General features: G+C 41.4%; 1 protein-coding gene across 1 annotated transcript in view; it reads left to right on the top strand.

Moving 5' to 3' along the window:
- The first annotated feature begins 2,618 nt into the window (after positions 1 to 2,618).
- Positions 2,619 to 26,824, top strand: part of nhsl2 (NHS-like 2) — a 152,959-nt gene continuing 128,753 nt past the window's right edge. The window contains exon 1 of the mRNA XM_028563635.1: positions 2,619 to 3,084. Coding sequence (XP_028419436.1) covers positions 2,784 to 3,084 — 301 coding nt within the window. The 5' untranslated portion in view covers positions 2,619 to 2,783. The remainder of the gene's footprint in view (positions 3,085 to 26,824) is intronic.

Genomic DNA, 26,824 nt, shown 5'->3' with positions numbered 1-26,824 from the left:
CGAATCTCATTTTTTGGAATTAAACTCTTAATTCATGCGTCATCCCTCACGAGAGGAAGTGAACAGAGGACAGATTGTACGATTTACAGTAGAGGATGTGAGCAGCTGGCTGGGGAAAACAGTTGTGAAGCAAGGAGGAATAAAACAGCTCCAGAGAGGGAGGAGAGAGGGTCTCCACCCTTCTCCTGTCCAGGGGGGTGGGGGGGCTAGGGGGGGAGACACAATTTTGGGCCCGAAAAGCACACAAACAGACACTCTGACCACTTCTGTTGGTGTTAGCTTTTCTTCCCTGCACACTTGTTGTCACTTTGTGGGCAGGAAGAAGAATCCACTCTGAGAAGTTAGAAATGTTGGTTAACCAGAAAGCTTTGGCTCGAAACGAGGGTGCGTTCAGGGACTACGAGGAAAGCAGGAAAACCGGAACCTCCCTTTAAAAAAAAAATGTAGGCCTACTACGAGCTACGCAGTGAAATCTAATCACAACCTCGGGACTGTGTTATGCAATGAATGTGTGGTCTTTCTGAGGCACATGAAAATGATGACATATGTAAAAAGCTTCAGATGAAAAAAATGAGTTCCGCAATTGGTTTGTTATCTGCTCATATAAGGCTTATAGGCGGACCGGCAATCTGGCAGTTCTGGCGAATGTGGCAACACTGGCGTTTCACACTAGTTTGACCAAAAATATGTAAGACTGGACGGCTGCAGCCTGGAGCCTCCCGCCTGGTGCCGTTGGGCTTCTACTTTTCAAAATAAAAGCTGGCGTCTGGTGCGCTATGTCTTCGCACTTGGGCGTTTTGGGTGTTTAAGTATGTAATAATATGTTTTAAATATGCAAGCATTTCCATTTCATTCTAAGACAGTTCATTTGAAGGTTTTATGAATTGCTCCAGTGTGTGTATTATTTCATTATGAAAGCCTGTAAGTGCGCCTCATGCTGCTGGTGCCATAATCTCCCGTGAGCCTGATTTTTGCCTGATTATAAAGCAAATAATGTCCCCGCCTGAAATTGGGCCGGTAAGGGACGGAGTTGCCCGGGCTGAATTTTTGTCCCAGTCCGCCCCTGTATCTGCTTATCCAGAAATGTAGATCTCAAGACGAGTGGGCTCTGATCTCAGTCTGGACCTCGTTTTGTTTTGGTTTTATGATATGTTCTAGCTGACCCTCCCTAATGTAATATCTATGTTGGCAAGTCAAATGAAGGGTCACTAAAACAGAAAAAGAAGTAGACACAAATAGTGAAAACAAGAATACAAATTTGTGAAGCAGTGCGAACCCTTAGGTTGTGCACCACTGCATAAAACGGTGGTACTTTTACTTGTAGTGGAGTACTTTTACATTGTTGTATTGGTACTTTTACTTAAGTTAAGTAAAAGATCTTAATAATTCTTCCACTCTTTCTTTCTTTCTTTCTTTCTAAGTGGTTCTTCCATTGCAAATGCTGATATGACACATCATGAAAAACATGACAACGATATCGACTATGTGTATATCATTCATGAACAACTGTTAATTATTCAACAACAGAAATAAGTTAAAAGAATGATAGCCTAAATATGGCCAAAAGTGGACACCCGAGCATTACACCCGTATGGGTGGTTGTTGGACTTAAATCTGCTGCTTTAACAGCCTCCGCACAAAACTAAGCACTAAGTAGGCTATTAGAACATTGGTAACGCCACACACACACACACACACACACACACACACACACACACACACACACACACACGCACACGCACACGCACACGCGCGCGCGCACAGTTACGCGCAGTGGTGCATGAAGGATCCCTGAAGAGTTGATCCATCCCCCGCCTCACTCCATCTTCTTCATCTTTCTACTCTTCTATTCCTCCATCTCTCTTCTTCTTCTTCTTCTTCTTCTTCAGACAGGTTTTCTTCTCGGGAAACACCGGACTGTTGCGCCCCGTGTCGCCACGTCAAGCCGGACAGAATAAGATCGGATGCAGAGTTAATCAGCTTCGAAATAAGAGCACGAATAGAGGAAAAAAAATAGCAAGGTGCCCTGAGCAATAAAATAACTCCCAACATTTCTACTAAAACATTCAATACTGTTCGAAAATGATGCAACTGCTTCTAAATGAATGATGCAAACAAAGGCTGTAAAAGGCAGATTTTTAGACTAGCCTACTTTATGTTTCCAGAATTGCAAAATCAGGACACCTGCATAAATACATTTAAAATAGATCTTTGCATTTAGAAAAAAGGTATCAATTAGAAAAGTAGCCCAAATCCAATCTTTTTTTTCCTTTAGGCTATTATTTGTTGTTGTAGGGTAGGCTAATGTAATTAAAAAGTCATGAACTTTCGCTGTAGCCTTTTTAACTCTATAAATGGAGATTTACTCCATTATATGTATGTATGTATATATCCATTTTGGCGATTGTTTGGATTAAAAAAAACAAGAAAAAAAAAACATATATTCGGGCTATGATTTTGAAAGTTTAATCCGGATGTGTTGTGTGTTACACTCTGGTTGATTTGATACCAATCTTCCCAGCAGCTGAGTCTCTCCTCTCCACAGTAAAAAAAAAAAAAAAAGGGAAAAAAAGAAGAAGAGAAAGCTCATTCACAGTTAAAAACTATGAGGGCGCACGACGCGCAACTCGCTCCAAGCCTCTCCGACAGCGGCGGACTTTTTCCTCCCGGAGGATCCGTAGCATGCGTCTGTGCGCCAACCGGAGGGAGAAGGACCACAGGAATATAACTTGACTATCCGCGGAGTTTGTGTATTTTTATTTTTTTTCGGGGGGGGAGTAATCATGCCTTTTTGCAAACGGACGATACTTCCGAAAGATGTGTGCAAGCCCGACGCCCGGAGGCTGCCGGAGGCGCGTCCGCGGCACCAAGCGGAGGTTTTCGGGGACTTGGCGGACGTGTGCGGCTTCACCTTGTGCTCGGTGCTCCGGCAGCTCTCGGATCTGTCCCGGCACTCGGTGAGCATCCTGGAGGACCTGGAGGGAGAGCTGGTGTCTGTGTGCCAGCGGTCCGGCGCCCTGGAGGGCAGAGTGGTCCGGCTGCAGAGGCACGTCGCAGAGCTGCTCAGCAAGCCTCCGCCGAGAAGTAAGAGAGGAAATAAAAAAAAAAAAATGAAAACACACACACACCTGGAGTCACTTTACACACGGTGCGGCTGCAGGAGGGGAGTTAAAGCAGCTTCTTTAGTCTGGTGCAGTCAGAGTCAGTGGTGTCAAACTTTCTATTATCAGCCTGAAATCCATGTTTCTCTGGAGAGATCAGTGGTTTTTGTTATTCGTTTTGTCCGTGAGTCACCACGAGTGCACGCAGCGAGCGGCCACCGTGCACGGTCCATGTTGAGATTTATTCAGGGTGGGTGTAAGTGAGAGGCTTGTTATTAGAGGGGTTTGTTATTGTCAGCTGGCGGAGATGTGTCCAGCGTTCAGTTACTGCAGACAATGTCAGGATTTTACACGTGAACGCTTAAAAAAAAAATGGGAATTTTTATATAAAACGTGAATTAATTGGCAATATGTGACGTTTGCAGGGTTTGCAGAGCATGTGCGCATGTCAGTAACTGAGAAAAAAAGTTATTCACGATGTTTCTGTTTTGGAGTTTCAGACTTTTTTTTTTCGGTAACAGGAAGGATTAACAAAGTCTTACTAATCTTTTTTTTCTGATCAGTTAACATCTTGTGGCAGTGGCTTTCTGTGGCTTTGGTTCACGGATGTGCAGGTTAACAAGATGCTCCTGAAGGCAGCACGTTGTGGGTGCAGAGAGTGGAATTCTGGAAGCAGAGATGTCATGCGTATTTTGTAGTTTTGTCCGTCTACCTGTCACTCTGTCCCTCACTGTCACTTCCTCCTCTGCTCTAACTCCTGTTGACATTATCACACAGTTTTTAGAGTTAGGGAAAATGGTTGAGATCCCCCCCCCCCCCCTTCCACCTGCTGAAAAATGTATTTTGCTTTTTGTTACTTTATTTTTAAGTTTGAATGATGTTTGTGCAGAGTTTGACACTATAGAAGTCTGTTTTCACGTGGATCTGCTGAAGAGGAAACGTTTCTCCGTGCTCACTTTAAATCTCACTTCAAGAGGTGTACGTGTGCAGGATTTTGTGACATCACAACTAGTTTCAAAGCCAATCATGATTTAGAAATGTTTTGTGTCCAGCTGTTAAACTTTTGAAATGAACAAGCAAAATTCACAGTGTCCCGTTTTTGTTTTTTCATAAGGGAGGAGTAGTACATTTTGTAACAAAGTAATTTGACTTTTTTTGTAGAAAAAACACATTATTCAGGAATTTAAGCAGAGTATTTGTATGTCTTCAAACATGTCAGGAGAAGATCTCAAGTTTGAAAACCTTCTGCTGATATTAAGAGTCATTTTTAGGGACAATTACAATTGTCCTGATTTGCATGGATGGATGGTTTATGAGACAATGACGTTTGTAGTCGTTACATGTGCATTTTCTATCATTTTGTGTATGTTTGTGGTCGTTTAGTGTCTCTCTGTGATCGTTTTGTGACATTTTTTGAGTCGGGGGCCCCTGACCCTATGGGTCCCTTGGCCTGTGCCCGGTAGGCCCCGTTCAGTTATCCATCCATGCTGATTTGGGGTAAGAAATAACTTTTGGTTTTAGAGACTGTATAGTCATGTATTGTCATTTTAAAACTACAGATTTTCAGACTGATCTCATCAAGTGGCGTATGTATGGCACGCCAATTCATATGCCATTATTGTCGTGTTATCAAGACGCACACTCGCTTTTTGGCGTGTTTATCAACGCTGTTAGGCCTCCATTGACTTACGTTACTTTGCGATTGCATGTGAATTATATCACGTTGAGATTTTCATGATTTACTTTCGTCAATTGATCATATTTTGTATTTTGTGACTGCTTTGATGCATATGAATGAATTGTTTTTCATATTTTGTTTGTTTTCAAACCTGACTGCCTCTTGTGGGACAAATGAAGTATTTAGCATTAACAGTAATTCAGATGTCAGTGCACAGGGAAGTAGAATTTGAGGTGTTATTGTATACTTTCTCTTCACATGAGGCGTTTCTGCTGCGTTTTTTTTTTAGTCGTCCATCTCAAGAGTTTTTAAGGCTCCAGAGAAAACCTCCACTCAATCAGACGCTTGTGGTCTCTCCCTGACAGACAGTTTGAATGGACCCTTGGCAGGCTGCTGGGTTTGGTTTCAGACGTGTGGCTTTCTGTGCGCAGGTCACCGCGCAGTCAACAGTACAGTCAATGTTTCAAGGAGCCTCGAAAGGTCTCACCATAACAATCAATGGTCTAAAATGATCCTGTGATAAGTTATATCAGCTGACAGGAGTTACAAGTCAATACTATTCGATAGTATATCAATTCCACAGCACAACGATGCTTCTTTACAGCGCTCGGTCTTGTTTTAGAGTGGATTTGTCCTTTAATTCAACACTTACCTGGATGCTTTTAATCGAAAAGGTATGAGCACATACGTATACTGTAGCTGAGCTCAGGACCAGGACACGTCCTCCTCCACCTGACAACAGTTCAGGTGATGCAGCCCAGATGCATGATGGGAGATTTGCACCATGGCTGCCAACCTGTTTTAACTCTGCAAACTTTGGGGAAAAAAAAAAAAAACGTATCGCAGGCAGATGTCTCCTTTGTTTGCATTACAGTTTGAGAGTGAGCGAATGAACAAGGTTGAGCCGACTGTGAACAAGAGTTTATGAGGCTGTCAGCGGTGTGTGTGTGTGTGTGTGTGTGTGTGTGTGTGTGTGTGTGTGTGTGTGTGTGTGTGTGTGTGTGTGTGTGTGTGTGTGTGTGTGTGTGTGCGCACAGTATGATAAGAGAGAAAGTCCCTCTAAACACAGACCAGATGTAGAGCTGGAAAGAGGAGAAGAAAGATAAAACAAAATGTAGCTTGTCTTTTAGTTTACTTTACCGGGAGGAACTCACCAATGTGTTGGCCTGTGTGAGTGAGTGAGTGAGTGAGTGAGTGAATGTGTGCGTGTATGTGTGTGTATGTGTATTTCTGTGGCTGTGTTCATCTGTATGAGACGCAAGCATCCTTACTCTTCTTCTCTCTCCTTTCTGAATTCTGTGTGGGTTCTAAATGTATCACTAACATGTGGGCAGAAGCACAAGGCTAAACAATCAATAAAGCTGTCCATGGGGCTTTTTGTCTCTCATCATCATCTCTCTCTCTCTCTCTCTCTCTCTCTCTCTCTCTCTCGCCTCTTACTGTTTTGGAAAACATTGATCTAACTATCACCAGAAGAATACCAAGGTATGAAGATTTGGGGCTTTCTTCCGTTGCTGATTTAAAAAAAAAAGCTTTGTTCAGTATTTTCATCCACTTTCCTCTAAATTCCAGTTTCCACGCTGTGATCGCCGTTGCTTTACTCAACCCCAGGCTTTATGTCGTTGTCTCTTCCACTCTCACAGCCTCCCGCTTGATGACGTGTTTGAGATGAATCAAATGAGGAGTTGGAGTGAGTTTAATCTTGCATTTCGGAGTGGCACAGTGTCAGAAAAGAGTCAGGTACATCTGACTATCTAACAACTTTAACTCCAAATAGTAGTTGATAAAGATTTTTTTTTTGTTGCTTTTATCTATATCCCAAAACTGTGATTTTCCTTTTGATGGTTGGACATGATATTTTAGGTTACTTTTATAAGCAATACTATGCTCAATGTTCCACTCGCAGAAAAACTTTACAGAGATAGATATTTCTTTTTAAAGATAATTTTTGGGGCTTTTTATGCATTTTTATGCCAGTCTAATACCGATAGACTGGCAAGGGGACACGCAGCAATGATTCATGTTTGTCATTTGTGATAGTACAAACGGCATTCTGTGAATAGGAGGATACAAGAGATAAGAGGAAACACCACCAGGCACCAACAAATAAAGACAAAAACTACTTTTTAAATGCATATGTTGCCTGTTTTCACCTAAAAATGGAAGGTTTTTATTTTATTATTATTTTTTTTTTATACAATTTTTGGATTGAAATTTGATCAGAAGATCCCAATCACCAAAAGAAAAATCATAACATTCATGCAGTAGAGGATTAAAACCCTTCTGAAATCCTGATTTTGTCTTCTTCTTTGGTGCCAAGTGATAGCTGTGAATCAAACCATGTGGACAGTTCCCTTTGCAAGAGGTGAAAAAAAATCACATTCTTTTCCCTCATTCGTGGATGTGTTCTTTCCCTCCTATAAGAACCGCTGACATTTCCCCCCTCCACCTGCCAAAAAAATAAATAAAAAAAAAGTGAAACTCGGTCAGAGTTGCATAAGGCCGCCGCGCTGAAACACATGTTCCGGGCCTGGATGAGGGGATTTTTTCCACCCCGAGTTTAGAGTTTGTTCAAGAGGCGGATCTCCTGAGCTGCTTCCAGGGCCTCGGCACGGTGAAACGCCGGAGGGACTGGAGCTGGTTTCCTTCAGGGGAAGAGCCGCACTGATACAGAGGAAGTCACTCTTGGGGCTTGATAGATATGTGTGTGTGTCCAGTTTCCACTGGAAGCTGTCACTCAGGAGGGGCTGAACTTGAGGACTTTGTCCTCTGCAACACCTCCTCTGCAGCGTTCTGTTTCTCATGCTGGCCTTATTTCCTGCTGTTTTCTGTTGGCTGCCGTTGACCCCGGAGTAGGCCAGCCCAGGAGTATGTATGTGGGAACCAAAGTTTTGTGTTTTTCTTTTGGTGCCTTTTTTTTTCCAACTTAATTCTATGGGAAACTACAGTCTTTCTTTGACCTAAAACAGATTTTTAAAGGCTGATTTTGCTGAAGTTTGTTGTTCCCTGCTCTGGTCTGATGGTCCCAGTTGAGGCAACATATTTCACTGCTGAACAACTCCAAATGAATGATACCACAGCAGGTGTTTTTTCTCCTCGGCTGTGAAAGACAACGCACCTGCTATGACATCACCAACTGAGGCGTGGTTTGAAGTGTAACATGCTTAAAGGGATACACCACCGTTTGTTGAAATAGGGCTTATCACGGTCTCCCCTAGCTGTAGATAGGTGGGCCAACGCATTTTTTGTGCATGCATTGTTTTAATCCGGTGCAACACCGGCAGCGCCGCCGCTAGTTAGCTTAGCGTAGTGAATGGAATCCTATGTTGCCGGTTAGCATGTTGTGAGTAAAAGTGAGCCAACAAAAGACAAAAAAAACAACCTAATTACTTGCACTGAGACAAAAAATGCGTTGGCCCACCCATCTACAGCCAGGGGATAAGCCCTATTTAAACAAACGGTGGCGTATTCCCTTAAGTTTCAGAGAGCAGTGCGATCCCTTTCTGCTTTAATATTATCTGCACAAACACGTGACAACAATCAGTATTATTCAATACTTCAATCACCCAAATCACAATATAGTTGCATTAAATTGAGTTGCATTGTGGGTAATGTAGGCATCAGGTTTTGACAGGAATGTGTAGAATGAAAAAGAAGATATTTCTGGTTCAGCTGCATTGATTTTGATCCTTAAAAAAACAATTATGGGAGTGCAATAATACATCTCTGAAGTGCTCTTTTAAGTTTCATCACAAAGTTGTGGTGGCTTTTTCTCCCATTTTACCCGAATGTTACACAGGATGAAACTCTCTTCAACAATATTTAGGTTTTAGCCGACCTAGTTTTAGTGTAAGTGGAGTAATAGTGCTTTTAGTGTGAAGTTAGCGAGTTACATCATTGCATAAAGTGCATACTTTTAGCTGGTGCAACAGGCTGCTGAAATATACTGATCTGTTTCCTCTTCCTACAGTAAAATGCAGTGACTGTTTCACTCTAAACTTTCCTTCCAAATACTATTGTGAAAATCAAATGGTTGATTAAGAAAAAGGCTTTGACTCCCTTCTTTTTTTTCTTACTAATTCCCCTCCTCCCCTCCTCTCTCTTTCTCTGTCCTCCCTCGTTCCCACGGGTGGACATCAACCTCATGACTCAGTATCCCTCCCTGTTGGCCCCTTTATAAATTCCTCTTCTCTTCATTTCTTACTTCTTTTCCTTTCCTGCCCTTTATCCTCCAACAATTTCTCAGCATGCATCTGACGAGCAGTGACATGCAGGAGGCAGAAAAACCTTCTAAAAACGGCTTCAGAAACTTGTTTTTAGAGACACATTCAGGTTCTGACCTGACAAAACGGCACATTCAGTGGCAATGGATGACTTTGGACATCTTTGCTTTCATTTTAGGAGATGCTCTATCATTTCACTGGTTTTTATTGCACACTCAGGACATGCATTCAACAACTTTTCAGTGTCAAAATATTCATTTCTTCTTCTCCCCCTCCTCCCCCGACATCTCTCTTCCTACAGGCACTCACAGGTCAGCCGCAGCATCACGCATGCTGCTGGAAAAAAGACTTTGATTTTTTGAATAATCTGATTTAGGCTTTTAGTTAAATTCAATACTCAGAGCTGCCTAATCCCCAGAAGTAAATCTCATCTGAAAAGTAAAAAAGAAAACAAGTGTTATTCATTTAAACAATTAAAAAAAGCAGGCTGTAAAAGATGTTCCGTATGTCTCTGTTTATGCTGAAGAGATTTGAACCAGGAATAGATATTTTCCCCTCTACGTTCACTTACCATTCTGCTCCTCCATATTGCCCAGTTGCCCGATAAATCACTACCAAGTTTGGATAAAGATACAGCTTCCTGTACTGGTCGTAAAAGCAGCGGAAGCCCATTGAACTAAATATGTTTTAACTTTTGGGTGCTCTATTCTTGACTGCTTGGTTGTAGGACTATACGATGAACTTATTTAGAAATATGTATAGTATAAGTGTGGTGTTGTATAGGAGTATAGGTGTAGTGTACATTGATGTTTGTCAGTCAGAATATGAAAACATTTGAAAATGGCATAGTGCTTAGACTGTCAGAATTAACTACAGAGAAGCATCTGTCTCCCAGCAGTCTTCTCTCAGTTTTCTCTCTCATCACAGTCTCATATGGTAGATCGGACAGAGCTCTATGAGTCAGTGGTAATTCTCAGAAAGTCAGTAAAATAGATCACCATCTGTGTGTGTGTGTGTGTGTGTGTGTGTGTGTGTGTGTGTGTTTTCACGGTCAGTGAGAAATCATAGTAAATGTTCTACGTTTAATGTTTCTGTTGGAGCTCCAAGTGTTTTCACTGCTTTTTGTGTCCTGTTGTTCTCCAGAAAACCAAAGTGAGTTGTAGTTTCAGGTAACAGAGTCGGACTGACTAACAACTTCCTGTCTTGGCAAAGAGCCCCGGTTCATTACGCACACACGCACACACGCATGCGCACACACTTTCTAGCATTCCTACAGCCAAAGGAATACCATTTTTATTATTCTAGTTCCCCTCCCACTGCAACGTTTTTGGTTAGACAGGTTACCATGGCAACCACAGTGAGTGTACTGTTGTAGGTCTCCGTGAAATACAACAAATTACCGTGTCCTTTGTGTCCTTTGTGTGTGTGTGTGTGTGTGTGTGTGTGTTTGTGTGTGTGTGTGTGTGTGTGTTGTCTCCCAGTGTCTCTTGCTGTCCTGCTGTGAACTTCATATTTTTCTCAGCACCGATTTGTCAAATGGCGTGAAACGAGTTGAGATGCACACGCACACACGCACACACGCACACACGCACACACGCACACACACACTTTGCTGAGTTTCTAAATGTACAGTATGAACAGGAATGTGAAAAGCTCTCTCTCTCAAACTGGGAATTATAGAGCAAAGAGAGGGAAGAAAAGTAGTAAAACATTTGGAGGAGGAATGATAAATTATAAAAGAAGAGACGAAAAAGAGCAAATGAGTTAGAGAAGGAGCAAAGAAGAAGGAGGAAAATTAAGGACGGTTGACAGAAAAGAGGAGGAGATTGGAGAAAGGATGGGAAGATCAAAAGGAAAGATCGACAGCTGAATAACAAGCAGTTATGTAATTTGAACCGTTTGAATTTTCAGTCTGTCACTTCTTGTGCAAAGAAAAGTCTCAGAACTCGACAGTGGTTAGCAAAAGTTTGTGAGAACCTGAAGTAAACTAAGAAATGTTCGTGATTTTGATTTAATTGGAAATCAGCGTGCATGTATTTTTAACTGTGAACAGTGTCACTTGTAGTTACAGAGAATTATCAGCTGAATCTGCAGCTCCTCTCAGCTCTACAGAGCTTTAAAGTGACTTTCAGCTCATTGTTTAGCTGTTGGACCAGCAACTTGACTGTTTTGGTTCACTCTCACTGGTCTCGTAGCGTCGCTTTTAGCCACAGCGGCAGAAAAAATCTCTAAAACCCCACTGTAAACTACCTGCTCAGCAGCAAACAGCAGACAAACACAGTTAGAGACTAGCTAGTAAACACAGTGAAGCATTAAAGGGTAACTACCTTTTTTTCAACCTGGACAAAAGTGTTTGTTTTGTCATTGACAGGCTCAGATTAATATTGTAAGTATCTGACAACATTATGGAAAGGATTTCTGAGGAGGTCGACCTTTATGTTGAAGAGTTAGATCCTTTTTTTAAACATAGAAACATCCGCGAAATTGCGTTCGCTGAACCCACCAGACTCCATGTAAATAGTCATTTTGGCATCGTAAAATACACTTCATTCAAAGTCGACAGAAACAAAATAAAACTATGAAACGCCGTTTGGGGTCGTCTTTCCACTTTTCCAACCATCACAACTTAGTTTTGGTTGAAATAAACACATAGTTTACTGATTTACATGTGAAAATATGTTGGCTCTATACACTATAAAAGTATTACTTTAAATGGAGTCTGGTGGGTTTAGCGCTAGCGACTTCAGAGCTGTTTCTGGTTAAACAGAAAGGTCTCAAAGAGGTTTAAAGGTCTATCGCTGATGGGATCCTTTCCATAATGTTGCGAGACACTTAGAATATTAATCTGAGCCTGTCAGTGGCAAAAATGAGCACTTTAGTGAATGTAAATACAAGCTGGACAATTGCCCTATAAACTTACATTGTAGCTTGTTTTGCCGCTGCCGACTGCAGCGATCTTGCTTAATACTGGACCATTGTCAAAGATTGTTGTTCCCATCAGTCACTTAGACAATGAAAATACAGATATTTCCCTTTATGAGTTGGTGTAGACCAAAAAAGAGAGCTACAGTAAAAGGAGAGTAAATATTGGACTTACATTCTCCAGTTGGACACAAATAAAACTACAAATGAATGCTAATGTTGTTCCATATCTGCTGGTTATGTTAATGTTGTGTTTAAAGCTTGTCCTGCTGCCCCGAAATGGCCAAAAAAATCAATTAATAATATCAAAAAAGTAATATTACTTTAACTTGTGGGAAAGTAATTTGACTACACTTTTTAGATACATTAAAAGTAAAAGTCCTGCATTCAAAATGTCACTTAATCTGAATCTAAAGCTGAAGTTGTTTTCTGCAGAAGCAGAGCAGCAGAGAAAGATTGATGGATAGATCCCAAAATCTTACGATTTCTCCACACTGAAAAATAACAAATACCACAGAAGTCCAGCCGATTGAGTAACAGCAGTGATATAATGCAGGAAGAGGCCCTGTGTGTGTGTGTGTTTGTGTGTGTGTATAAATACAGATCATGTACAGAACAGCTCTCTCCCCTCTGCAAGTTTCATACTTGAAGTGATTTTATGTGAATATTTGTCGTCTATCAAGCTTACAAGACTTCCGCTTCTCTTTGTGCTGAACACACACACACACACACATTATTTATCTCTCTCTGTAGTGCTAACATGAGGACAGTTTAAACGATCTCCTACAGAGCAGATTCTGCGGATCCAGACAGTGTTAACGTTTTGGTGTGTGTGTAGAAAGAGTGTGTCTCAATGGAGGCACATTGTTCAAAGAGCAGATGCTCATGAGTCCATGATGGCAGCAGTATGTAAACACAACAAGTCAGACTACACACACACACACGGAGGAAGATATAGCGATAGATATATAGATATGTGTTTGTGTGTGTGTCGATGTCCCAACAGAAAGACGTGACGCTGACCAATAGGAGGACAGAACGTAGAATCAATATCACAATGAAATAGCTAACGTTAGCATCGGCTTTCACAGTCTGCTTGGTGAAATATTACCTTGAGTTGTTAGCTAAAGCTACATTTAGGTTTCAGCTTAAGACATTGGTACTCTCCTCTTTGTGCGACCCATGGTCAAATGAACGGGTCGTTTTTTCTGTCGTTTTTTTTTTTTTTTTTAGGATTTTCTGAACACCAGACAGCCTGTATTGTACACACTGCTTTGGACGCCATTGTTTGTTTACATTCTTGTCCCTGGAAGGGAAGTCGATCCCTACCTCCATGCCGTCGATGACATCACAGAAGTCGGGGAAGACGGCAAGCTTTGATTGGTCGGGGATCAACGTGTATTCTGTCATGTCTTTTGGCCTAGTTACAGCAATAATTTAAGACTCTATAATGGCCTCATCTGACACAGTGAATATCGTAACAAACAAAAATATCGTGCAGTCTGAACCCGGCATTAAACTAAGTTTGATCAACGTCACCGTATCCCCCAAAACACCAGTCATTGCCAGTCAAATGTCAGCATTGGTCAAACAACCATTTATTTTCTCCTCACAAGCCATAATTTTGGTTGTGTGAACAATGCTTTAGGTGTCCCACATTTATTGTACACCTAAAATCTTTCAGTGTGTGTGTGTGTGTGTGTGTGTGTGTGTGTGTGTGTGTGTGTGTGTGTGTGTGTGTGTGTGTGTGTGTGTGTGTGTGTGTGTGTGTGTGCGTTTCTGACAGCTCGTTGTGGGCATTAGTGAGTTAACAGACTGCATCATGTGTGCGTGTGTTTGCAGTACGAGCAGGTTTTATCAATGTGTTTCTGTGCAGAGCTTTTCTCTCAGGGCTGTAATGGACAAAAGGCTGGCTGTCAACACCAACACGCTTAATGTCGGCCAAGGCATGCTGTAATGGTGGAGGCAATCACTTCCAGATGACCAACTGAGATGTGTGTCTGTGCGTGTGTGTGTGTGTGTGTGTGTGTGTGTGTGTGTGTGTGTGTGTGTGTGTGTGTGTGTTTGTGTGCTTGTTTTCAAGTGTGCTACCATTGCCAGCAGGGTAGGAAAGGACACAAACTAGGAAAGGAGACAATTCTGTCTAAGAAAACCGGACACTGCAATAATTGTAATATTCATACTGTAACATAAATTGCAACTAATAAAACTTAAAATTGAGAGGACTTTTGTTCCTCAAAGTTGACATTAGGAACAAGAATTTTGCATTATAATTAGTGATGCGTTATTGTGTACGCAGGTGGTGCTAATTTTAACTGCTTCATGTACTGCCTGGAAGCTTAATCCATATTAATACATCAGGGAAATTACTGGAATTGTTGGGTCTTTGTAAATTATAGAGTGTGGTCTACACCTACTCTATCTGTAAAGTGTCTTGGGATAACTAAATAAATAAATAAATTGAATTGAAATTGAATTGAAATCATAATTTCCATCTTCAACCGCTTATCTGGGGTCGGGTCGCGGGGGGAACAGCTCCAGCAGGGGACCCCAAACTTCCCTTTCCCGAGCCACATTAACCAGCTCCGACTGGGGGATCCCGAGGCGTTCCCAGGCCAGGTTGGAAATATAATCCCTCCACCTAGTCCTGAGTCTTCCCCGAGGCCTCCTCCCAGATGGACATGCCTGGAACACCTCCCTAGGGACGTCATCATTTATTTGTTGACTAAAATTTTGTAATAGTAATTTGAATATGCAAAGTAACTAAAACTGTAAAAAGAAATGTAGAGGTGTATGCTTCTAAGATGTAGCGGAGTAAAGTACAAGCACCTCAGAACTGTACTTATGTAGTAAATGCACTTAGTTACATTCCACCACCAGTGTTGGGAAGGATACTTTCAAAACGTATTTCGTTACAGAATACATGCCCACAAATGTAATTTACATTTTACATTACAAATACGTTACTCAATCTGAGTAACGTATTCTGAATACTTGGATTACTTCAGGATTACTTCCACATTGAATTGCGTTTTATAAGTGTAGGAATGCGGCTATCACATCCAGCTTACTAAACAGGCCTATAATGGTGTGTTCTTTTTATTCCAACTAGCTGAATGTGTACCTGAACAAGCAGATAGATTATTGTATTGGTAGTCCCGAACTGCATACTACAAAAATCTAACCGCGGTCTAAGCTACCACAAACTAATTTTAGCTAACGTTAGTTAGCATGTCAAACGGAGTCAGTCTTTAAACGGCTCTGGAGCTAGTAAATCAGCACCGAGGAGAATGTAAAGTCGCACGTCAATGTTAAAATAGCAAGGTGAACAGTAAAACTACAGCAGACGACTACCCTTGGCTAGTTAAAAAAATAACTTACTTTAAGATACTTCTTCGGGTTGGAGGTGGAGTAATTTGGAGCTGAAAGGAGGTTGGTTGCTGGCAAGCAGAGGCTGCACGGCACATAGCTATATTTCATTTTCCCTGTTCGTTCTTTAATGTGAAATGCTGTTTGAATTTCCAAGATAGAAACTTATTGCTGCCCTGGCTCTGTTGTGCCCGTTCCGACTCCATTGTGACTGATCACGCAAATAGCTATTTTTTTCTATTTCATATCGGGGCTTCTGGAAAATGCATTAAGTTGCCTTAATTTATTCCAAGTGAATAAACTCGTGAAACAGAGAAATATCGTCATGTAATCCATTGATTTTAACAATGTAACTGTATTCTAAATACCAACTATTTAAATTGTAACTGTAACGGAATACAGTTACTCATAATTTGTATTCTGAATACGTAACGCCGTTACATGTATTCCGTTACTCCCCAACACTGTCCACCACTGCCTATACTGTATATGACAATTTTACGAAAGGAAGAAAAAAACTAAACTGCAAACTAAAAGGGTGAAGTTGCAAATTTACAAATAAAAAAAATCAACACCTGAACAGTAACTTATTTGAGCACTGGACGTCTGCATGTTCACTGCCTTTGAGCTGAACAGCGACATCTTCTGCCTGAGCTCCAAATTTATAAAAGAAAAGTTTTAGAATTACAAACAAAGTGAGTTTAGGAGTTTCGGTTTGTTGGATCGGAGAGTTTGGAGTAGACGAGGCCCACTTGTTTTCATTGCTGTAAAGGATTTATTGGCAGGGTGTTGTGGCGAGGAGGCCGGGCCAGTGAGCGTTAGTAGAGGAGGGATACACCAACTGAACACACAGTTCTGACACCGAACACATGGACTTGGGCACCCCGATGTGTCTGTGTGTGTGTGTGTGTGTGTGTGTGTGTGTGTGTGTGTGTGTGTGTGTGCGCGCCTCCTGCTCCCAACCCACTACCAGGCAGCCGTGAGGCTCTGCGGTTTGGACGTGGTGTGAATAAACAGTGTGTGACAACAAACAACTCACAGACCTGCTATGCCTTGTGTTAACACCCTGTTTTGTTGTGTTGTTTGGTGTCACTATGAGTCACGCTTAAAGCTTCGTAATTCGCCATTTTTCTTTATTATTCAGCCTGATGATTTGTCAATGTTTAACAAATTCTGAATGGTTGTGGGCGTTGCTTTGTTTTGTTTCTTTCTTCTAAGTCATATACAGTCATTGTGTAAACTTGTTACCAGTTATCATGACAGTTGTAGAAATATGACTATGTATGAGCTGTTATTTCTGCAACCACTTAATTTTCTGTTCATATTTTCAAGCAAGCACTGAAAGGAATTGACAGAAAATAGTTTGTATAGTTGTAGTTTTTTTATGGCTAATGTTTTTATATATATATATATATATATATATATATATATATATATATATATATATATAGATATAATAATATGCAGTGATTACAAGGTCTGGAACCAGATAAGGATGACCTGACATCAAACACAGGCTTTGTGATTAAAAATAATTATTATAAATGCTTTTAAAAAGCAGCGTTTGTTTGCCAAAGAGTCATTCGTTCCTCACATGTTGCACAAACATCTGCCTCCTCTGCCCCACATGTCTCCTCCAACAGCAGAGGCACGGGGTTTCCATGGTTACAGGCACTCACATCATTTTCTGATGCTTTTTTCCCCCAAAATCATCGTTGAATATTTTATTAACAGGCTTTTTGCTCTGTAATTGTATATTATGAGCTGAGGTTGGTTTTATTGATATCAAATTAGTGTTTTTAGTCCCCTCTGCAGCTGGTTTGTGTGTGTGTGTGTGTGTGTGTGTGTGTGTGTGTGTGTGTGTGTGTGTGTGTGTGTGTGTGTGTGTGTGTGTGTGTGTGTGTGTGTGTGTGTGTGTGTGTGTGTGTGTGTGTGTGTGTGTGTTGCTGCACGTCCGCTATGTGCCCTCTGAGTTCATTAGTGCCCTGTGTGAAGCAGGCACTCTGCCCTGCCGCACACTCACACGGCTTATTTACTTTTTTCAATTACGCTGCAGACTCTCCTGCCTGATATGAGTGTCAGCAACTCTCACTCTACAACTGAAAAGCTTCTGATTTCTATGGGTCAAACTTTCACTTGAATTCCATTTAAACGTGCTACACTGGTTCTCAGGTTATAGTGCAAATTACCTTTAACCTGTGGACACAAGCACTTTTTATAATGTTGGTAGTTAACCAGACTTAAAACTTAAAAGAAGACTAATTCACACCATCCCTTTTGTTATTTCCACGTTAAATGCTCTTTTGCAGACCGATTAGCCAGTTTAGATTTAGATTAGACATTCTGACGTCTTTTTAATACTGCTACTGGAGTTTGAATTGACCCATATACTAAAGCTCCTTAGTCCTTACCGCAGCGGCCTGGGGTTCAAATCCGACCCACGGCCCTTTGCTGCATATCACTCCCTCTCTCTTTCCCCTTTCCTGTCTTCAGGAAATATAAGTTATTTACTTTTCAATCTTAAACTTGAACCTATTAGAACTTAAACTGTGTCATCGCTGCTTCATTACCATGTCTGCTGTTATTCAGGATCTGTCTGTTCAGGCTGCTCTGGGTTGTCATAATACCAGAATTTTAAACTTTGATACAATACTATGTTATACATCACACATCAGACAGGACTAGAATTTGCTAAGTAAGATGAAAGTATAAGAAAAAAGCTATCGATAACAGGGGTTAAAAGAAATGCTGAATTTACTTTATGCAACATAAAAATCAATGATGTTTGTGTTGCAGTGCACGCAGGTGTGTCCGTGTTTAGCATCTGTTGCTTTGTGTGTTGCCTCTTTTTTGTGTGTGTATTCGTCTCTGCTGGTGTGTGTGTGTGTGTGTGTGCGTGGGCAGGGCTGACGCAGCAGAACTGACTGCAGCATGGCGAGTGAGAGAGGTGCAACACACACACACACACACACACACACACACACACACAATTATATTCATATACAGCAGAATAATGCTGCACAAATTACGCACAAACATAACATTCGGACATTGACGTGACATTTGAAATTACATGTGGAAAGATCGCATACGCACACGCACACGCACACGCACACGCACACAGGTTTGGGTTATCATGTGAACTGTCACTGTTGCAAGTTCTGTTGCTAGAAAGAGACCTCGTGAGAGAGTGAAACAGTGAGAGAGAGAGGAAATGTAATCAAAGGAGAGAGAGAGAGAGAGAGAGAGTCACATCAGGAGTAAGGAGGAGGAGGAGGAGAACAGGAGTGAAGCAGTAGGACGAACAAGTGGCTAGATAGACGAAAGAAAGGAGGAGAGTGTGTAATCAAAGTAACAGAGTAGCAGATAGATAGACGGATAGATATATAGAAGTGAAGGAGGGATGCGTTGGAAAAGGAGGCGGTCGTCAGCGCAGGGGAGGACGGGAGCTGATGAGGATGAAGAGAAGAGCTCAGACACCTCCTTCAGAGTGCAGTTCTTTAAAGGTACAAGGTTTGTTTTCTGTGCCTTTTCTTGATTTGTCTCGTCACTTCAAATGGCAAGTAACTAGTTGTGCAGTAGTAGTAGAGCATCAATATGTTGTCTGCAGTGTGTGTGTGTGTGTGTGTGTGTGTGTGTGTGTGTGTGTGTGTGTGTGTGTGTGTGTGTGTGTGTGTGTGTGTAATCCTGCAGTCCCGAGAAATAGAAAATGTTTTCATGCTGTGTAGCGGTTTTAGATGTAGTACTGTAGACTTAAATCATGTGATGGAACGTAACTACAGTAAGCACATTTACTGAAGTACTGTACTTGTATTGTTATTGTGTGACTTTGGGGTTTTAAAGGTTTAGTTTGGATTCACCAAAGTCACACAATAACACAAACAAACTAACCGATGGAGGCAGCGGTAGACCAGCAACTCCCATGTTCTGAGAGGTAAAATTACTGTTTTTGTCAAAGAAGTCTGGTGGCTTTGAAGAGAGCAGAGATAACGGCTTCAGTTCCCCGTCATAAAGGGCTGTCTGATGGCAAGGTAAAATATTAAAAATATTCTGAATATAGCATACACTTAAACTGATATAGATTTCTTTTAGATGTCTAAAATACTTTTAGCTGCTGCCCCTGTCCACAGCAGTACATTGTTAGCTTCTGTGTCGGTACCCCTGCCTGCTTCTCCAAACTGGGGGCGCGCCGACCGCGATCAACTGTAGCAGACACACTGACTATAGAGAAGTACCTCAAACAATTAAAAAAAAAATCTGAACTATCCCTTTTAAGGTTGCAAGATGTTCAATTTTCTTCACCAGCCTGTTGGTGACTGTCTGCTGTCTAGTGCAGGGGTCTTCAAGGTTTTTTAGGCCAAGGACCCCTTAACTGAAAAAGAAACGAGCAGGGACCCCCTACTACATATATTGTTTAAAATGAAGTTACATGCAACTGGGCCTACAATAACATGTAGGGCAGCCTAAAGCCTTTAAACATAGTATATTTGCATAAAATACTAAGCTATTAAAATAGCCTAATAATTATTGCCATGATTTTATAAATAATGTTTTAATGTTAAAACATACATGTGGCACAGTGGATTATTAATTAAGTAACTATCTGTGGATGGGTATCTTAGTGACTACCTTACCTATAGGCCAGTAAGCCTGTCATCAGTGGGGATTTATATTTGCTAACAATATGTTGGAATCATATTAAGACTTTTTGATTTTTGAAAAAACTGTCAAAAATTAACAAAAATTGTGAGGCCCCAAGGGCAAAAACCATAGACCATGCTGTGCGCCACAAACCTGTGCCAACTAGTCCACACTTGGCTACCCAAAGTGTCCCACACTGGTCACAATTGAAATGGCTCATAAACATAAAATGCAACAAGTATCTTGACACACATTCACACCTGGGAGCTGCCCTGCTGCTCATTTATTACACAACATGTGTCTGAATAATTCAATATCTTTTGGTGGTTTACTCATAGCGAGACAGCTGGATGATACTTTGGAGCTCACAGCTGATAAAGCTTTCTCGTCGATTATGCCACACAAAATATCACCAGGTGGATTAAAAAGCAAGAGGGAGGGTCTGTGTCAAATAAACAGCAACAGTGGCCTGCAACTGGAGTCACATTTGTCTGAATGTGACATTTGTGGTTCTGCTGACTGGTTCTGTGGTCTGAAACTTCCACAAAATTGGATATTAGGACAATAACGTGTTTTATATGTGTATATTTAGTGGTATAGTGCTCAGCCAAGATAAATAACATAATCGGTTCTAATGGACAGCACAAATTATGTATTTGTTTTTTACTGCTCTCAAAAAAAATCTGTAAAAGTCTGTTGCGTTAATAATGTGATACAGCTGTACCGCAGAAGTACCTTCCTTGGATAAACTTTGTGAGTCAGAAGATTAACTCAAAGATGTAATGCAACAAAATCCTGCAAGACTTGTAATACTGTATACTTTGCACGTGAAGCCAAGATAAACAGATGTCTTTCATATGTGGATGCTTGACTCATTCCAAACAAATGAGCTTAAAAGGCAGCTGAGGAGGACTCGTGTTCAAAATGTGAACAAATCTTTGTGGACGCATTACCCAAACCCCGAGCCTCTGCTGATCTCTGCAGCCCACAGCGATCACACACAACACACAACACACACACACACACACACACACACACACACACACACACACACACACACACACACACACACACACACACACATGCTGGTTTGAATCATTTTGCTATCAAACATCTGTTGCTCTTGTTATTTAGCCGTTTGGTGCATCATACGACTTATTTTACTGGTGGTTTGTTGTATGTGATGCACAGAATGTCCCTGGCTGCTCGGATGCAGGAAATTTAATTAAAGCTACAGTATGCAAGCAGATATGACCTGGCAGCGATGCATTAATAACGTCGCAATCAGCGATCCTCATCTTTCTTCTTTTGTTTCATTAACTTATCATTTTAAAGGTTCCCTGTGGAGTTTACATTCACTGTTTCATTACGCACTGATCTTAGCCCAAACCACAAGTATTTTTTGTGCCTAAACCTAACCAAACCAAACCAACATGTTAAAATGTTGACCATTACGTTCTTGGATTTAGATCTAAATATAAGGATGGAAAACGCTCCGGTGCGTCGTCTAATTTCTGAAACGCTCCTATTTATCGTATTAGAGGGTACGTACAGTATATGAAAGACCTATATGGTCGTATGGTTTGGAGGACTTGTTGGGAAATACGCACCTCACTGTTCATATGGCCATTATGTTTGTCTTCATTTCAGTAGTTAGTTCAGTTTGTTAGGTCAAACTATTACTTTAAGTTTAGTACAAAACTTGGTCTGTAAAAGCACTAGTAGTTTATAACCTCAACAATGCAATGGACGTATCACATCATGACAGTCAAACCGGCATTATCTCAGTTTAAAAGGCTAGTTTTGGAGCATTGGGTGGGGAGAGCTTACCTTGCACAGCAGCTGAATTCTCGTGCTATCACGAGATCACAGGACCATTGCGGGATCACGTATCACGAAAAACCCATCTTGTCAGTCTCCAACCTAATGTGTTTGTGTCTGAGCTAACCGCTTACCGCACCAATCAGCGTCTGGTGAGGAGCTACGGGCAGCTACGGCCGTGGTTAAGGTGTGTGTGACGGCCGCGACTGTGCGTTCAAAACAACAATGGCAGACGTGATAAACAGATGTTTCATCCAATCACCTGCCAGGTATTTTTTTTGAAAGTGCCTGCCCTTTCCCAAACAGTTTCCAATGACGGCTCCTCAGATGCTTCTGTCTTAACAAACCATCTGGCGCGTCGGGTTAGGGGAGACTCATTTTTTTCATATCACTTGTTGCTACTGCTGTCTTGATTTCCTGATTTTGCTCATTATAGCTTTAATCTGATGTAAAGTCACTTTCTGTAGCGCATTGAATCGAAACATTAGTTGTTTAAATGAAGGAGTTGTTACTTCATAGATTAAGGAAATCAGTGAATCTCTATTAAAACTAAATTAATATATTTTTAACCATGACATTTTCTGGGGACATAAAGTCCTGCTCTGCTGTATGAAAGGGAAATGCAACAAGCTGGTGTTTGTTCGTGCCAACCAGCCTCGGGCTAAAGGACAGTCTGCTGTGCAACCCTCCTCACATGGCAGGACACTCAGACATACTGCTACAAGTTTATAATGTACCTCGGAATGTTTGTTTTCCTGAAGGAAATTTCCTGAAAGATTTAAAAATTGAACGAAAAGGAGATATGGCCGACTCATCGGCTCTCCATCTCTGTCCCTGTTGGACTTTTGTGTGCCTGACTGGAACAGCTCCCATAACAACTGTCTGACAGGCTGACATTTAAACGTGCCCGGAAACCTTTAAATGAGCTTATTTGTCTGTGTCTTCTAAAAACTCTGTTGTTGGAGATCCTGAATGAAGAGGGAAACAACATGTTGTCAGGATTTTGCGCCATTGTGCAACAACAAGGTCAAGTTTTTATTTTTTTATGTTTTGTAAAAAATGTAATTCAGTAAGTCATGTTTATCAGAGAAGAACTGATTTTGCACAATAAATTAGGTAGCTGTTGTGAACTACTAGACTTTTGGCGATATATTGTGGTATCTGAACCAGGGTGCATATGAGGAAAAATCTAATGTAGAAAAAAAGCAGCCTGTATTTGTCTGATTTAGCTGCTAGTAAATAAATAGTAAATAAATCTATACACTGTATTGTTGTGACTTGCATTTGTGTCATTTCTGGTCTGACAAGCTAGATAATGGAAGTCTGACTGCCTTGTTCACCCATAGACTATAAAAATAATGGATATAGTATCAGTGGTGTTACCCATTGTTTTGTTGACTGCCGTTTTGAAGCCAGCAGTTTGCATTTTGGCCGTCGCCATCTTGGTATTTTGGAGCCGGGTGGAGCTGGGAAAGATGAGGATAACACGGCTAAGCCAGTGTTAAGTGTAGTTAAACGGGGACCTTTGGGCACGGCAGTACACAAAAAGTCAACAGACTTTCCCTTGTATTACCAGCTAACGCTAGTGCTAGCTAGCTAGCTTGGTTGGCAAGGTGTTCATGGTCGCTGAACAAGACATTTAGGCCTCTACCATGATTGATCATCGTCTATTTTAAAATCTATGGGACCATAATTTACAAAATGAACATAATGCTGTATTGAAGAAGACTTCAAAGTAGCGATTGAGACCATAAACCCATTGTGAAAAAGTTTACAGAGATATAGGGCCCTATTTTAACGATCTGAAACACAAGTATGACACGCAAAACACAAGTAGCTTTGTGGGCGGATCTCGCAAATCTTAAATGGGTTGGTCTGAAGTAGCTAGGTGTGGTTTGGACATAACGTGAAAATAACCAATCAGAGCGTCATCTCACATTCCCTTTAAGAGCAGGCATGCTTGTTCCATGGCGGATTGTTATTATAACGGCGGATTTGCTTGGCGCACGCCAGTGGGAGCTGTCCGGGATGCGGCAAAGTAATAAATGCCCGTCTTGGCCGGGTGGCGATGTTGTTGCGGCCTCTCGGGCGCATCTCCTCAAGTCTGGAGAGGATTGCTGCAGCCATGGAGCGTGGGCCTCCAAACGCACCACCTGCTCCTGTTGTGGCCCTTCCTCCTCCCCCCAAGTCCATCTCCGTCCACCCGCTCCATCAGGAGTAGCTCCAAACTTGGCTGACATCTGACTTCTGGCAGAGTATTGTGGTATAACAGAGTCACATATTACTCCTCTGATGAGCCCAAACAATGAAATAAAAGCTACTGAAAGTCTTTTGAAGATAAGTAATTTGCACCTATGCATGTACCAGCATATAGGACTTTCTCAAGTTTCTCTCCCACTCATTAAAGTCCCTCTTGTCATGACAGCAGTGGGAAAACTGCACCTCCTGGGTCTCACTGACTTCACACTCAAAAAACACACACACACACACACACACACACACACACACACACACACACACACATACACACACACACACAAACACACACACACACACACACACACACTTGAACAGCCTCCAATTAGCGCATATTTGGACGGGTTCATCCGCTAAGTTGGTTCTGACACAAACATAAAAGTTTATTCAGCCGTAAAACCATAAACCTCACAGCAGATGGAGAGAAGAAAGAGGCATATGACCAAGAATGAGTCATTTTATGAATGTTTTACCCAAATTTTTAGAATTCTTTTTTTTTGGGCTCAAATAGAACAGATAATATAGCTACTATAATAGATTCCTGGAAGCATCATCCTATCACACCATTATCTGCTCCTTGGTCACTGGATCCTGTGGTTGTTTACAGAAGCCTGTCTGGGAGAGGAAGTGTGTCTTAATTGAATGATTTGTGTTTTCGTCAGAGCAGATTATTTTGTGCAAGCTTGTTTTGCTGCAGATGCTTCTACTGTACGTCTGATTTACAGTGACATTTCCTCTTCTGTCCTTCAGTCAGATATTTCTTTTTCCCCCGACAGTGCTTCCTTTTCCCTTCAGCTGTCAGATTTGTCACTCTCCTTGTGCTCGTCCTCCACTGTCACAGCTTTCTGTCTTTTTCCGCTATTTTCCTCTTGTTTCACCCCCCTTCACCCCACTCCGTCTCATTCTGCAGATTGTCGTGTGATGACAGAAACCAGTTTGTGATCAACAGACTAGAGAGAGTACAGAGGGCAAACAGAGGATACATGAAAGGCAAAAGACAGAAAAACTGTGAATTAATGGAACATAGAAGGAGCAAGAGAGGTGTGAGAAAATGAAGAGAAAACTGGAGAGATGCCTTAAGAGGAAATAAGATAAAAAAGAGGGATAGGTGGAAACAAGACAAGTGGAAACCAGACCTGAAAGATGTTTTAGAAACGCTCACTATCATCATTCAAAAAGCTGACGTTAGAAGATTCATTTTTGATGTGTCTGCCAAAAGTTACATGAGAAAACCGTTGGTTGCCTCTCATGTTTGTATGTTGAGTTTTGGGGCTAGAGCCAGAGGGTGGTCTGAGGAGCAGTGAACCATAGTCCTCAGAGTTTAAAATGTCAACACAAAGAAAGCAGAAGGTGCACCTGAACAATGTGGAACAGTATCGATATAGACTAGTTAATGGGTAATGATCAGTTAACGCCGGTCGGCTATTGGTCAGAAAACTACATTTAATTTACTGTTGTGTCTTGTTTGTTTATTCCGTACACAAATAGAAAAGTAAAAAAAAACAAGCTGTGGAGTAAATCCAGACAGCTAGCTAGACTATCTGTCCAATCTGAGTTTTCTGTTGCACGACTAAAACATCTTTTGAAAGTATACGTTCAACCCAAACAAGTTCCTTCCCAAGGCTATTTTGCAGAGGCACCGTTATTGTGTCTGGGGCTTAGCGCCGCCCAAGGTGATTTTGATTGGGGTAAAGAAATGCCAATAAACCAGAGCACGTTTTTGTTCCCATCCCAGGAATACTGTGTGGACTAGCCAGACCCTCCTCCGCAGCGCTGTGGAGGAAGGTCTGGCAATGTGAGACTACCCGTTAACCGACAAGCCGGCAACTGAGTCCCAGTCCCAGTTCACCCATTTGGGAGGCTCGGACATACTTTTCTCGTTTTGTGGACCGCGGCGGACATGTTGCGTGCATTGTCGTGGACACATGCAGACACTTTCGGGTCTGCACGACCCTCACAAGTCTGCAGTGTTCTGCAAAGCCAAAGTCTATCTCAACCGCATGGAGCCAGGCTAGCTGTTCCCCTCTGCTTGTAGTCTTTATGCTAAGCTAAGCTAAGCTAATAGCCTGCTGGCTCTTGCTCCCTACTTACCACACACAGTGTGATATTAATTTTCTAATCTAACTCTCAGCATTTCCCTGAATGTCAAACGTTCCTTTTAATGTTAATTATGCTTTGGCAATATGTGCACATGTAAATCTTTCTTGTGCGCCTATAACGTTAAGAGATTAGGATCAAAATCATAAAAAATGAGAAAACAAGAAAAGATTATCGAGAAAAAAATTTAGAAGAAAAGAGTCCAGAGAAACCTTGTAAATAACAAAAATAATTAGATTTAATAGAGGAGTGAAAGAAAGTGAAACATGTTATAGAAACAACTAAATAATAAGAGAGATGGATGGAAAGGTTAAAGTATAAGAGAGGAAAAGCATATGACAAAAAGAGGAGGGAGGGATGAGTGGAAAGGATGAGAGGAAGAGAAAGAGGGGAAGATGGGAGGAAAGTTGAATAAGAAAGAAAGTAGAAGATAAAAAGAAAAAAAGAGAGAAGAAGAGAGAGAGAGATCAATTGTGAATGGGTGGATGAAAATGAAAGAGTGTTACTGTATGATGCCCTCTGTGAAGGAATGCATCATTCATCAGCCTCTCTATTAGCCTGTGTGTGTGTGTGTGTGTGTGTGTGTGTGTTCATATTATCTGCTTCAGGCCACCAGTGTAGATTTAAAGTGGGCATTGCAGTGTTAAAAATGTGTGTGCGTGTACAAAAAAATATTACATCACATTCACTTCCTGTTTTGAAATGTTAAAATAAAT

This window comes from Perca flavescens, chromosome 19 (assembly GCF_004354835.1).
Source record: "Perca flavescens isolate YP-PL-M2 chromosome 19, PFLA_1.0, whole genome shotgun sequence".
NCBI lineage: Eukaryota > Metazoa > Chordata > Actinopteri > Perciformes > Percidae > Perca > Perca flavescens.
This window is presented reverse-complemented; position numbering and strand designations above follow the sequence as displayed.